Raw genomic sequence first — 15,115 nt, 5'->3', positions numbered from 1 at the left:
TTATCTGTTTCACAAAACTAAATACATATTTTAGGAATATATATACCCAAGGTAAAGGCATAAAGAACACACACATAAAAAAAATGATAAACTATAAAATCAAGATAGTGTTAAAGAGAAGTGGAAAAGAGGATATTAAAGAGGGATACACAAGTAGCTTCTAATAATGTTCCAGTTCTTAATCTGGATGGTACGTACATGGACAGTTTTCATTTTATTATTACTCATTTCATATTCTCTTATTTATGTATGATATATTTCAACATAAGAAAGGGGATACCTTTTGACCTGAAAATTCCATAACTAGGTATTTAGCCAACATGCATTAAATGATATATGTGTAGGGATATTCTTTGTGCATTGCTGGTAAATAGTAAACAAAGGGAAACAACCTAAATGCCCATTAAGAGAAGAAAAGTAAAACACATCACAGCACCACCATATTTAAAAATTTGTATATTTAAAAAGAATGAAGTAACTTTCTAGTGCACTATAAATAGAATGCTACCATTTATGTTTTACGTACATAAATAATTCTTACATTACATGTTGGTATCTCTTGTTGGATATGTAAGAAGCCAACAATAACATGTGCCTCAGGAGAAGGGAAATGGATGGTTTAGAGATGGGGGTAGGAGGGAGACTTTTCAACATCTCTTCTACTGTGACAAGAATATTTATTAATTATTTAAGAACAAAATTTAAGACCTGATACTTTAGAAGACACATATGGTTTCATCTTAAGCATGATCATCTGAAAGATGCCAAAGATTTATCATTGCACATAGGCAAATTAAAAATCCTAAAAACTTCCAAACTTTAAGATTTTTTTTCTAAATATACATATAGCCTGTTACATTTTACTTAAAATTTAAAGCTCTGAAATTATAACACCTTTCATGGTTGTTCCTCTGATTAGCTCATATTTTATGTACTATGGAAAGCCACTAAAAATGCTCTAGTGGTTAAAGGTGGAATCAAGTATGCTTTTTGGACCTATATGAAAAATTTCTTAATAGGATACTCTTTTGGAGGGAAGGGGAGATACACAGGTGGGATTTAAGGGTGTATTATTTTCATATGCTCTGGGAAAAAAAAGAAATGAAATATACCAAAATTACCAAAAAATTTTATTGCATAAAATTAGGTACTTAAGTAGTGCATGGAAAGTAAAACTGGTAATTCCCACACTGCTTATCAAATAACCTCAGAAGTAAAATTTTTTTGAGAAAAATGAGGAAAAACATTTGCAAATAACTTCTGTAGCAACTCTTAACTCCTCTCTGTGAATCAACGGCACCCTACCAAAAGGAGGGGAGCCATGAACATGCTTGGTACTCTTAAAAGAAGCAAAGCTTCTAAGTTGATATATTAACAGAACCTAAAATATATGAAAATGTAAACTGTTGGACTTACCGGGAAACTCTCCCTTTCGACTGCTTTGACCAAACTCCTGAAGCTGAGCTTGTTGATTTATTTGTTCTTTCTGTAAATTTTCATACCAATGAGTTACTTCAGCCCTAAGATCTGCTACCTGGTCACTAGGATACATTTCAATAGTCATCTGAAATATGAGATGCAACCAATTTAAAAATACAACAAGAACAGATATTTGAACTGGGAAATGTTATCAATTTGGAAACTAAAATTATTTAACTACCTTGTCAGGAAGTCCAGCTGGTTGGCATACAACCCTTAGCGGCAGGGACTGTTTGTCACTCAGTGCTTTCAAATGACTACTAATACCAGTGCCTTCAATTTGCCACTGTCTGAGATGGTACGCAAACCTAAAACACACAAAAACCACACATAGGAAGAATATCATTTTAAACCATGTTAATGTTACAGAAGTTTTTAATATTTTTACAAAATGAAAAAGCCCACAAAAGGTTCTAGCACATTCCAACTTACTCTACAGCATTAAGTTTAGATTCATCATACTGCATCAACTTAAATGTATAAATACAGCTAAGAGTTCCTTAAAAGATACTTTACAAGAAAAATTACTGAGGAAAAAATTTCCCATTAAGAACATTATCTTTTTTTTTTTTTTTTAAGGGGGAGGAGGGAGGCAGTAGAGGGGAGGAATTCAAAGAAACAAACTAATCCAGGAAATGGCAAGTTCTCATTCCTACATTCACAAGAGGAAAAAAAGTATTGGGAAACATTTTTCAGAAACAGAAATGCATTCTAGTAAATATATGCCTAAGAGAATTTGAGAGCTAACTCCATGACTGCTAAAATTATAAAATAAACCACAAAGACTAATCTTAAGGGAGAAAGGCATCTAGCAGGTCACTCACTAAATACTGTCAGTTTTCTAACTGATTTTCAGTTGTTTGAAGACAGGATCCAGGATACCTGAATTTCGTTAAGAAAAGAATTATCAATGTCAAAAACTAATCAGCAATTCTAAAATAGAAGGACAAAAAGTAAGGAAATAAATGGACCTGATTTCCTAGAAGGGATCCAATGTCCAGCTTTTACGGCTGAACAAACGAGTAATCTTAATCTTGAGGCTGGATAATTCTTAAGTCGTGGGCGGGGGTACGCGGGGAAACAGTCTTTGTGCACAGTAGGATGTTTAGCAGCACTATCACTATCTACTATATGCCAATAGTACCCCCTTCTCCCTTAAGTTGTGGTAATCAAAAGTGTCTCTACAAACTACCTAAGGCCCCCTGGCAAACAAAATCACTCTGGTTGAGAACCACTCTTTAAATTACAATATTTCCTCTTAAAAAAAAAAAAAAAAAAAAAAAAAAAAAGTTTTAAAAGACAGTTTTACTCTCTTAATATAAGGAATACACAAACACAATAATTACTTTATATTTTCATTCTATAAATGTTAGGCAATTTTAAATTAGAATTAAGCACATTAAGCACTTGAAATTCTACAGTGATACTACACAAAGGTGTGCATGAAAATTCCTGACATTTTTAAACTAGCTCTTAGTATTGTGAATATTCAATTGTTCTCTAGTTTCTCTACCTGCCACCCAAAAAATAAATATTTATATAAGTTATTTAACACCAACATTAACTTTTAGAGCAAAACATGTTCAAACATAAAAGATTTCTAGCAAAGAATACTACAATCATTTTCCATGAGTTAGAAAAAAATTGTACATCTGAGAAGGGATTTTTGAAGTGAAATTCATTCAACTTACAAATAGGAGCACTGAATCCTAGGAAACTTAACTTATTTTTAAAGACTTTTAAAATAAATGCTTATTTTAAAAACACAAGTAAGACTGTGTGAGGACTAAGGGTTTAAACCACTAGGCCCTTTTTGGTTTGTTGTTCGTAGACTCTGAAGCAAAAAAGAAAATTTTGGAAAAATACATATTATCTCATTAATAGTACCTATCTCTAACAGGAAGAGATAGATTATGATGACTTTCATTTTTTTGCAGTATTACCCTTAATTTTATAATTAGTATTTATTTTTATTAATTTGAGTAAGACACATCACATTTGCTTATTTATTTTTATTTTTTGGAGTGGTAAAAGTTACGAGGCAGTGTGATGTCCTTTTCCAAAAAACTCTATATAGAGTTCCCTTACACATTCTTTAAAAACACAAGGAATTATTAAAGTATAATTCCCACAAATTGCAATCATAATCAAAATAATTTGCAATGCCCAAATATATTAAATCATGAAGCCATGTTATTTATAAGGAATGTGTAGAGTATCTTTTTATTATTTCCTGATAATTTAAATAGAATCTCAAAAAATATAAACTGTATGACTCATTATCAAACTAAGCTCTGCAGTTGAAAGATTAATTTTAACAATTTTTGCCAACACAGTTCGTTGTACTTTTACATTTAGTCATGATTTTTAACAAATAGAATTTCTTAATTAAAACTATCTACTCACCTTTCATTTCAGTCGATATATTCATAAATGTTAATTTGCTTTATTTCTGTATTACACAGGGTATGTCTAAATTAATTATACAGATATTCATTAACACAGAATTTTTTGATCATGTTTCCATGGTAAATGGAAATTCAAAATTAAAATACTGTCTCCTAGTCCAGGAAGAAAAAAAAACAGCAAATGAAACAAATGACTCAACTTGATTCAACTATGAGAGATTATTCGATGTTCTTGGTGAGGGTTTTAGTGAAACTTTTTTTGGTGGTGGTGTTCTGCCTTTCAATCACTGTAATACTTTCTTAGAGGTGTAATTCTGTCTAGAGAGTCTTATTCATGCATATCTTCTCAGAACTCAAGAATTTTTAAAGTTCCACAATATTTACTGGGAACCTATGATGCCTTCACGGCAAAATGATACATATTATGAATAAAAGTACTTCTATTACTACTAACTCTTCACTTGTGGTAAGTTAAGCTTTCTACCTGCCCCAACAAAACCTTTAAGAATACTTTTGTACATGTCAGCAATAAAAAAAAAAAAGGCCTGATATTCACTGTAATAATGTGGTATAAAACAATTACCTTCTCCTAAATGCTTCCAGATGCGTCTTCAGCATAAGGAGTCCTCTTTCTATTACAGTGAGACTTGAGTGTGATTCCTGTTCAAGACTGCTAGAAGCTATCATGAGACTCTCCATACACTTACTAATAAATTCTTGCTCCTTCTCCAAACCCGTTTTACCTGAAAATCAGATGTTTAGACAGTATATCAATCTTTATTGTTTAGCTATGTTAAAAAAAAAAAGAACTGTAGCTAAACAAAAATCCTCACATTAGAAATTATCAGACAATATTCTAAATCACTCACCATTAATATAATAGGAGTTAATATACTGGATAGCTGCTCGACTGACATCACCAGATTGTGCTCTTAAAGCAATGCCCCAAAACTGGTCCATACCACAAAGCTAAGAAAGAAAATATGATGACATCTATAAATCTTATTGTCAAAATGTAAACAATTAGAAGACTGAAGTAGTTTCAAATTTCAAAGACATACAATATTCAGACTTTTAATATCCTATAAAGTATTTAAAAGGCAATTCCTATTAAAATTAAATAATTAAATGATAAAAGCCTTGAAAATTTCCTCAACTACTGAAATACACGTGTACTGGTTCTAAAAAAATTTATAAAGCAGCTAACACTGTGTGTGCATGCGCGCACACGCACGCGTTTATGTTTAACCAAAAGTTGTGACTACATAGTGCGAAAAACTCAAATCCCCAAAACATGCTAGAAGTAAATAAAAACAATACACACATAATTATTAGCAGAAAAAAGCTCCAATGCTTTCATCCAACTTACTCTGATAAAGCCACTGTTTTTAGATATTCACAGAAAAATTTTAAAATATGCAAACCCAAGCTGTTACTTTAATTTATGATGTTAACTATGCTATGACAAAGAGAATGTGTTCACTGAAAACTATAGAAAAAGTGGAGTCAAAGTTCTCAAAAGTTGGGCAGGCTGAAGCAAGGTATCTGATAGGTAACTGAACAGCCTCTGAGTTCATATCATCCACTTTTTAAAGCAGTATTACCTCAAAATTGAGTAGGAATACTTCTTAGGTAAAACAGATCTGACTGGTTCTCTGAAATTACCAAACTGAAATTTATCAAAGTAAGAATTAAGACTAAGATATTAAAAAAAGCAAAACACTATTCAAACAAGGAAAAAGGTAGGAAGATACTATGAAAGCATTCTAAATCCAATTAAAATTATTCTTTACCACAAAGGTTAATATCAGTTTTCCCTATCTTTCTCTTTATAAACACAACTCCAACTTCTAAAGAAAATTAATGAAAAACATGAGTAGATACTACGTAAATCAAAGCTAGTACAATGAGGAAGACTTTCAAATAACAGTCTGTGTCAGGTGAGTCTAATAAATAATGCCTTCAAGAAAACCCAGCAGCCACCCAATGAGGCAAATGGAATAGCAAGCCAGAAATAAAACTAGCAATTTGTGAGTCTTCAGTTAATGAAAGGACAGTGATACCTCAAGGTCAGAGATGATTTAAGATAGATTCTATTCTGGGAACTCTGGTGCTGTCCAAGAGCAAGTAAAAGTTTGGTCACACAAATGGCATTAACAATAGATTTTAGACAAACCAACCTCCTAGTGGACAAAACTACTTGATTGTATTAGCGAGGAGCTTTTAAGGGACTAATAAGAACATTCAGATGGCCTCTTCTGCATTAAGGAATGTGTAATAAGTTTTCATTACATACAACCAAGGTTACATTTGGTAATAAAACAAACAAAAAACCAAACAAACAAAAATCACCAAATTTGCTTTGTAACACTTTTTAAAACCAAAAGATAAAGCTTTTTTTTTTTTGTAAGTTTTTTTTTTTTTTAAAGATTTTATCTATTTATTTGTCAGAGAGAGAGAGAGGGCACAAGCAGGGGGAGCAGCAGGCAGAGGGAGAAGCAGGCTCCCCGCCGAGTAAGGAGCCTGACGAAGGACTTGATCCCAGGACCCTGGGATCATGACCTGAGCCAAAGGCAGACGCTTAAACGACTGAGCCACGCAGGTGTCCCAAGATAAAGCTTTTTAAAACCTAAGAATAGGGCACCTGGGTGGCTCAGTTGGTTAAGCGACTGCCTTTGGCTCAGGTCATGATCCTGGAGTCCCGGGATCGAGTCCGGGATCGAGTCCCACATCGGGCTCCCTGCTTGGCAGGGAATCTGCTTCTCCCTCTGACCCTCTTCCCTCTCGTGCTATCTCTCATTCTCTCTCTCTCTCTCTCAAAAAATAAATAAAATCTTAAAAAAAAAAAACAAACCTAAGAATAATAGTCTTCATAGTAAATTCAGTGCTTGGTAGACTACATAATTCAGTAATCTAATTTGAAGAATAAAAGAAAAATTCTATAAGCTGACCTAATAAAATGCCAAGTCTAAATCCATACCTCAGAGTTTGAACCGCCATCATAAGCACTGGTCGCCAATCGAGCCAAGTTACAGAGATGCTGAAACAGGTTTAAGCCAGTCATGCTAATTGTTTCAGGTTTTAGCTGGGGCATCTTAAAAAAAAAATTTTTTTTTAACTAGTTTAGTGTGATAATTAATACATTTTATCAAATTTAGATTAACAAATTTAACAAACTTAATTTTATTGAAACCACTGCAGAAGAAAATGTATCAGCTCAAATTTTTAGTGATGATTTAAAAAATTAATTGAATGAAAATTTTATTCAGTTCATAATTGAAATCTAGTATTTATTTCAATTTTCAATATACACGTAGATCCAAATAAGAGGATGTGAATAAAAAGTTTTATCATTTATTGTATACCGATCCCATACACATTTATAAGATGTGTAGCTATATGTACAGTTTGTATATACATTAGGGCTTGAAATTAAGATCGTTGAAGAGTCTATCCATAGCTCTGTAGATCTATTAAGCGATTTAGTTTATATGTACCAAAACTCATTAACATATATTCAATTCTACCACAGAGATAGTTTGCAGAGACTCTATATAATCTCAAAAATAAGCATAAAATAAAAAGTCTATCGCTTTAATATCGTCAATGTTTCAAAATTCAAATGGAAAATTATTACCTGAACCAAATGTGGCATCTGATAAAGAACAAAAAATTAACAGAAAAGTATCTTTAATAACAAGATATAACAGCACTTCCTAAAAAGGACTTTTTGGAATCCACAGAAAATCTGGAGATTGGTTTATCTCTGCCAGAGGACTGGCTAAAACCAAGGCCATCTAACTAAGAGTCACAGAATATAGCTCTTACTCATATTCATATCAATATAAACACTATAGAGGATAAAATTAAAGTAAAACCTACCTGACAAAATTATATAAAGACTGCTGAAAAATAGTACATTTGTCTATTTTAAAAATCTATGTCAAAAGAGGAAAAAACTAACATTACAGAGTTTATATTTCAAAAGATAAAAGGAAATACGGAAAAACAACATGGACGGTAAAACTGTCAAGAAATAAAATTACCTTCTCCAGGAAAAGATGTTTGTAGGTTTCCATTCCCATAGCATGTTGATCTTTACTTCGAACTTGATTTAAAAACCAGTGGAGTGCATCATCATAACACTCAGCATCTTCTACTAAACAATGCCATAAAATGTCGACTTGCTCTAAACTTAACCCTAGATAAAAATTACAGATTTTGAATCATGGTACATACAATGTTTTGGTCCTAATTCAACGTACTAGAAGCACCAATATATGCAGAAACGTAAAGGAGATATTTTATAGCATTTTATAAAAATTGTGTTATAAAGGATTTCACCTAATTTATGCTTTCAAAATGTAAAATGTACTGATATATATAATCCGTATATAAATCATCTAAAAACACACAACTTATATATAGTATCTTTCAAGAGCCATTTGGTCTGGAAAATCACTCTCATTAAGGACATACACTGGATTGCAATAAACATGATTAATAAGGTGAGGTAATCCCAAAACTTGAGGAGTCAGTTCTAAGGTTTAATTAAGGGTTAACGGAGTGCATGCACATCATGTTCAAAGATCATTCTATGCACACAGAAGAAAAACAATAAATGCCAATAAGCATTATTTTTAGAAACTATGGGGGGGAAGGATCTGTATGATGAATAAAAGCAAAAGGTAACTGACTGCCTAAAAGCGAAAACATCAAAACATCAAGATAGTCAATTAGCTGAGAAGCCAATATAATGAGATGAAATCTGTACGGTTCTTTGACCCAAGTATTAAATGATTCCAAAGTTGGCAGAAAGGCGGCAAAAGAATTGTTCAGAACCAAAAGGAAGGCAATACAGGCAATCACAAATCTGAATATGCATTTAGATAAAAGAGATAAAGGAGAAAATCCGAAAGGGTAGAATAAAAGCATCGCAGGGATTTTTAAAGTATATCATTAAAGTATATCATTTAAAGTATATCATTCCAAAGCCTAGGTTGTTCCCCAGAATCAGAAGGGATAGGAAAATATGATACAATCATAGGAAACCTCTTTCCTGGGAAAGATAGGTGAGATCCAGAATAGAAAAAAAAACACCTCAGAAAATATTTACCTACTAGCATTATCAGTCTACAGAATTTGATCACAAAATAGGTATCCTATCAGTTTCTCACAAAACCATACAAGTTGAAGAACTTATAGCCCTGAGAGCCAATATTTAAAAAAAGAAAAAGGAACGAGTGAAGAAACCATAAACAATCTTTACAGCATATTCTAATTTAAATACATTCAATAATTAAGAAGAGAAGAAATTTAAGAGCTGAAAAGACAAACAAAACACAACAACAAAAAAACAGTATCCAGGTTAATTATAGTAAACTATATGATAAAATAAGTATATTCACAAATGACTGAGTCACCAATCCACATTCAATATAATTTAAAAGAGTAATTATATACCTGACAGGAATTGTGCCAATAAGAAAAGAACAATTATGATGTGGGAGAAGTGAAGAAGGCTTCAGTTTGATTCTATCTGAACAGTATCTATTATAAGCCTATACACTAAGAGTCTATACTGTGCTCCCTGGAATGGGAACAGCAAAATAAGTAATTCATTTTTCAAATACTGGGAAGAGTGGCTAACAGTTTCCAGTAAGAATCTTAATTAAATAAACATGAAACTTCATAGTCGTGTAAAATTATTTATGCTGACAATATCTGTCTTGGGTTGACTTCTCCATGTATAAGGTTGATTTTATATATTTTATATTATTTATTTCTCATATATTATCAGTCATAATGGGTATGATAAAAGACCTAATAACATGAAACAGGAGTTTCCTTTCAAAAACCAGTGTCTCATTTTAAAATCTTTTGGTATCACTTTAGTGGCATTTGTTACAAAGAGCTTAACTTGAAGAAATTACAGAGTTAAACAGCAGAATGAACAAATGGTATATCTCAAGCACAGACATAGACTTAGAGCCGTGATGACAGCTCTCAGGCTAGCAAGACACTTACCAGTCTGACTATATTAACCATAGGTAAAGAAAGAGAATGTCCTAAAACAGAGTTTGTTGACATGGACACACAGAAAAAGCGTGGAGAGTGAAAAATAACACAATGTGTCCCACAAGAGAAAGGGAGCTCTGGCCAAAAGGAAATCAAGCTTCCTCCTCTCTTGTGAGAACACCCAGCATGTAGATTTAGATATGGTCCACACCCTGAATATATCAGACCAATTTTTTTTAAGGTTAATTATTAATGAAATTGAGTTTTAGATTAATCTAAATAAAACCAGGGTCCCTAAATGTCTCTATCACCTGTGAAGCCAAACTATTTGGGGTAAGACTAGCCCTGATAATAATATGTACACAGTGGCTGTTTCCAAATGGAGTGGTAAGAGAATTCTATAACTAAAAGAAATAAAAAATACAGTCACCCCTAAACAAGGTATCTTCTACCCCAAATATCTTGTTCTTTAAATGAGCTGTTTATGCACTGAGAAACTGGATTTTCAGAGACTGAGGCAGAAATGTGTCAGGGTCACGCTCATACTGCCATATATACTGAGGACATTTGGTATTAAAAATATGAATTAAATATTAGTCACTACAGAAATCTAAAGGCATGAGCACATTTAACTGGACTCTTCCAAGAGTCAATACAGAGCTAAAAACTGATTAAAATACTGATTAAAAGACTGATTAAAAAGCTTACTGAAATGATCAGGTGATCCCAGAGTTGAAAACACACAAGTCAAGAACTGAAGTCGAACTTGAACTTCGGCACTATGGCTGTACCTATATTTAAAAAGTCATTAAAATAATTAACTGAAAGATCCTACTTCTTAATTATTTTTAAAGATTTAATGGCCCTATCTTAAATTATACCAAAGAAGTAAAATTCCACTTTAGTATCGTAATTATTAAATATTTTAATTACAATTGATCCTCGAACAACACGGGGTTTAGGGTGCCAAACCTCGTGGGGGTGAAAATCTGTGTAGAACTTTTGACTCCCCAAAAACTTAGGTACTAATAGCTTACTGTTGACCAGAAGCCTTACTGATAATATACAGTTGATCAAGACATACTTTGTGTACATATTATAAACTATATTCTTCCAATTAAAGTATGCTAGAAAAAAGAAAATGTTACTATGAAAATTGTAAGAGAAAATACACTTATAGTACTGTATTGTATTTAAAAAAAAAATCCACATGTAAGTGCACCCACGCAGTTAAAACCCGTGTTGTTCAAGGGTAAACTGTATATAACTTCAGTTATACCAAAAAAAAGGTCATAAAGCCAAATGGTATGTTTGAGATTTATGTTACTTATTAATAAATTATAAAAATCTGCAAACAATTAGAAAACATACTTTTAAATTAGATGAGAAAGTACATAAGAACTCAACAGTGGAACAAAGAAATATGTCATTTTGAACTTATGCAATATGCATATAGGTTAGAATAAATCAACTGCATCTCTATCCAAAAAAAGCATATTTCATTATCACTGTCCCATCAGTGATAATACTATATTCCTCACACAAGAAATGCTAATGAAATATCATTTCCATTAATCTAGTTCATAAAGAATACAGCTAATACAAAATTGGCATTTTTGAATGTTACTTCAAATCTAAATAATTATAATTCATGTGCACAAAATCAATGGTAAGAGTCGGAGGCTTGTTAAGTAGGTGATTTCACAAGGTTCTCTGGGAATTCAATTTGTAAGCATGTGCAAAGGAACAGCATCTTAAGAATCAAGTATTGGGTCTGTCAGGGAGGAAGGGCAGGAGAAGCATCTGAAACAGGTATATAGGGTCCAGACTGTGGCCAGCCTGAAATGTCAAAAAAGAAGAATCTGGCATTATCCTGGATGAAAAAGGAGATCATTAAAGGGTGTTGAGGGGAGAGGGGACTCATGAGCAGGTTTGCATTTTAGGATTCCTTTAGCAACCCTGTGAACTGCATATTGAACTGTGTTTGTGATAGTACAACATTCTAATTTCCACAAGCACCTGAGCACCCAATCAATGAAACTAAAATCAATCATGAGCTCTTAGCTCTATGTTACAAATCAAAGGCTGGTTGTGGATGAACTGCCCCAATTACATTGCCAACAAAAGGCAGCAGCCAGTCTGAGCCCTGATCTATATTCCAGGTTGTAGAGAGTCAAAGAGCCTCAATTCAATTTCCTATAATCTTTAAGTGCAAAATTTTAAAAGCTTCCCAAAATTATCTGGTTTCAAAAATTATACCAGATTCACTGTTCAAGTTTAAAGTTAAGGTTTTCTAAAGATTAAGTTTGCTGGATATACCTTTGCTGCTCCTTACTGTCTCATATAAATATTGACAAAGAAAAGATGAACTTTCACTTCATTATTGTTGCGGTGCCCTTTGTGAAGATCAAAGTACGTGTCGCAAGACGGCTAGGGGCACAGAGGAGGGAGGACAGTAAGCAACTCAGACTAAAATGCCATCCAGATAAAGTTCAAGAACAGCTCTTAACAGCTTCTCATCCTTTTACTAAAAAGGACAGATACTGTAGCAGAAGCCTTGGAGTACAGGTTCAAATTCAAGTTCTATCATCCATCAGTTCTGTGATTTTAAGTAAGTTACTATACTCTGAGCCTTGGGGACTTGGTCACAGACATAAAGGGAGAATGAAATCTTGTCCTGTACAAAGTGCTTTTATGTCCTGCATACTTCCTTCCCCCATACTTGCAACTCAGACTAACAGACCCATAACCCCAGAAGGCATGGGCCCAGTCCCTTTGTCCTCTCTTCTTCAGCTTCCATAGTAGAGCCACTGCCTCCACACTTCAAAGGACTCCTCTGCTCTGTCAGGGTCTCACTGGCTGCTGAAATCACTAGTCAGGAAATTTCTTGAGATGCAAAACAAAGATAACATCAATACTGGCAAATTCTCATGGACTTGTCCATGGCTTCCGACATTACAGGAAATATAAGACAAAAATAATCTCCCTACAGGCATGAAATTTTAGTGGCAAATTTTTTTTTAAAAAATTGTTTGTAGCCTCTATGTTGACACAGCAGGATTTTCTCTAGAGGCCACTGGATTCAAGAAATATGTAAACATGTCTATCTGGGAAATGAAGTGTTCTCTCTCATACCACAAGAATCTTTGTGTTAGGTGAAAATCTAAGAGCTTGTCTACTAAAATCTGCCCAGAACAAATGGAAAATAATGGGCCACAAACTCAAGAGGTCAGCATGCTTTAACAAAGGGTAGCAAATGTACAACTACGTTTTATAGCCTGAAGGAACAAGGCAGTTATATCAAGAGACCAGACAACATCTGTCTGTTCTAAGGTTTTATTCGTTTTAAGATGCCAGGCAACAAGGCAAGACTGGAGGACTGAAAGGATACTATGTACCCTAACAAAGTTTAAAACTCTTCTCCAGAGAGCACCACTCCACTATTTCTTTGTCACCACAGAAACAACCCTTGTATGAGACTCCACCTCTAATTCCACTAACAATGTCAGCAAATTCCCTATAGCCAACGGTGTGAACAATCAAGACTTAGACCTGTGTTTATTTTTTGGCACTTAATGTTGGACTTTCTCGGATCATTTTTTTTTTTTTTGAGGATGATTCATCTAAGTCTTGTCTTCCATGCCCCTTTCTTATGCCTCCCATCCCTGCTCATCAAGCCCACAGGCTTGTAGCTGTGGTGAGAGCTTTTTTGTAACTTAGTGTTTATTTCTCTACTGACAGGTAACTTGAATTACATCTCCTAAAAATGCTCAAGATGTAGGTCGTGTGGTTTTATTTCTGCTTGTCAATCTCGTGGTTTGTACAGATATATGGAGATGCTCAGACTCAGGAAACCATGATTATCTTCAATCTCTGCTTTAAGAATAACTAAAAGAAAGATACAGACTACGAAGAACACTTAGAATTTTAATAGCATTTAAAGAAATGCATCTTATATGTAAACAAAGCTACAGAATAAATTTAAGGAAATAACTCAGAAATAATTTGATAGGTTTGTAAGATAGGAGGTCCTAAAAAAAACAAAATCATTAAGTAATAAAACAGGAAAGGCTGCTTGAGTTTTGATTTTAGAGGGCCTAAAATACTAGGCTGGAGAAACTGGAATTTACTTTTTACACAGTGAAGAATCTAAATGGAGGTAAAGGGCAATGTTGTTGTCTGTTTTGTACCATAGTTTATTAACCTGGTAACTATAGTTTATAGATAATCTATGTGCCAGGAGCTACTTACTAAATTATTTCATTTAATTCTTACAAAAACTCATGATGTAAATAATTAGAGTTTATTAGGGAGTTTATTAGGAAGGTAACTAATCAAAATAAGGCCAAAACAATACATTCATAATCTAAACCCAGGCCCATATGATTCACAAGCCCAGGTGCTTTCCTCCAATACTGTATTACAACTCCTAATATAATAAGGATAAGAAATCAATGAGCATGATGGAGAATGAGGCAAGAAGACTGATCCAGAGGTTGGGTAACAGGACTGGAACAGCGTCTGTGGGAATGTCAACTTGTGAAAAGACATGGGATATATTTTAGCATTAAGATTACTAGAGACTGATAACAGTAGAATGTAGAACTCAAGAACATTAGAGAAAACAGACTGTTCCACTATTTATAATATGGGTGATCTTAGGCAAGTTATCATCTCATAGTTTAAATGTTCTCATTTTTAAAATAAAACTGCCTAACTCAAATGAGTTGTTGTGTACCTTCAAGTTAACACTTAAGTGAAATGGTATGTTGGCATACAGTAAGCATCAATAAACACTGGTGTTGTTATCATCATCATTCATGTTTGGAAATGATAAACCAAAAAAAGGCCCCAAAGTCTCCAAGTTTTAGGTGACTGAGAGGATGATGGGACTCTGAAGGACTTAGTAAAATCTGGAGATAGAACTGATTTATGGAGAAAAATAATTCATTTTTGGAGGTAAGTATGCCTTAAAGGTCTATCACTTTTCTGAACACTTGCACAGTGTGCTCAGTTTTCATCTATGTAGAAGTTGTCTATAGGATTATTTTCTCAATAAATACTAAGGCTAGCTGATACACAGTAAGCTGGTTTTCTCGACTTGGCCATCCGTCTCACCAGCTAATAAACAGAAACCTTCTGAATTTCACGTTTCCTTCTAGACAGCAATTTTCCCTATAAGAAGCTTTGAACACAGCTATACCACTGAT

At 33.5% G+C, this 15,115-nt stretch overlaps 1 protein-coding gene across 9 annotated transcripts in view; it reads right to left on the bottom strand.

Annotated features, from left to right (window-relative positions):
* Positions 1-15,115, bottom strand: part of USP34 (ubiquitin specific peptidase 34) — a 267,250-nt gene that overhangs the window by 105,250 nt on the left and 146,885 nt on the right. For 8 of the 9 annotated variants that reach the window (XR_003524622.1, XM_027621741.1, XM_027621744.1 and 5 more), the window contains 7 exons: positions 10,614-10,696; positions 7,934-8,088; positions 6,868-6,981; positions 4,757-4,856; positions 4,471-4,630; positions 1,661-1,787; positions 1,417-1,564 (listed from right to left, as the gene is read on the bottom strand). Coding sequence is in view for 8 of the 9 variants with exons in the window: in XM_027621741.1 (XP_027477542.1) it covers positions 1,417-1,564; positions 1,661-1,787; positions 4,471-4,630; positions 4,757-4,856; positions 6,868-6,981; positions 7,934-8,088; positions 10,614-10,696 (887 nt within the window). In the remaining variant the exon portion in view is untranslated. The remainder of the gene's footprint in view (positions 1-1,416; positions 1,565-1,660; positions 1,788-4,470; positions 4,631-4,756; positions 4,857-6,867; positions 6,982-7,933; positions 8,089-10,613; positions 10,697-15,115) is intronic. The other variant, XM_027621743.1, reaches the window with a different exon arrangement.

Source organism: Zalophus californianus, chromosome 8, assembly GCF_009762305.2.
Source record: "Zalophus californianus isolate mZalCal1 chromosome 8, mZalCal1.pri.v2, whole genome shotgun sequence".
Lineage (NCBI taxonomy): Eukaryota > Metazoa > Chordata > Mammalia > Carnivora > Otariidae > Zalophus > Zalophus californianus.
The sequence above is the reverse complement of the archived record's forward strand: the minus strand, read 5'-3'. Positions and strand labels throughout refer to the sequence as shown.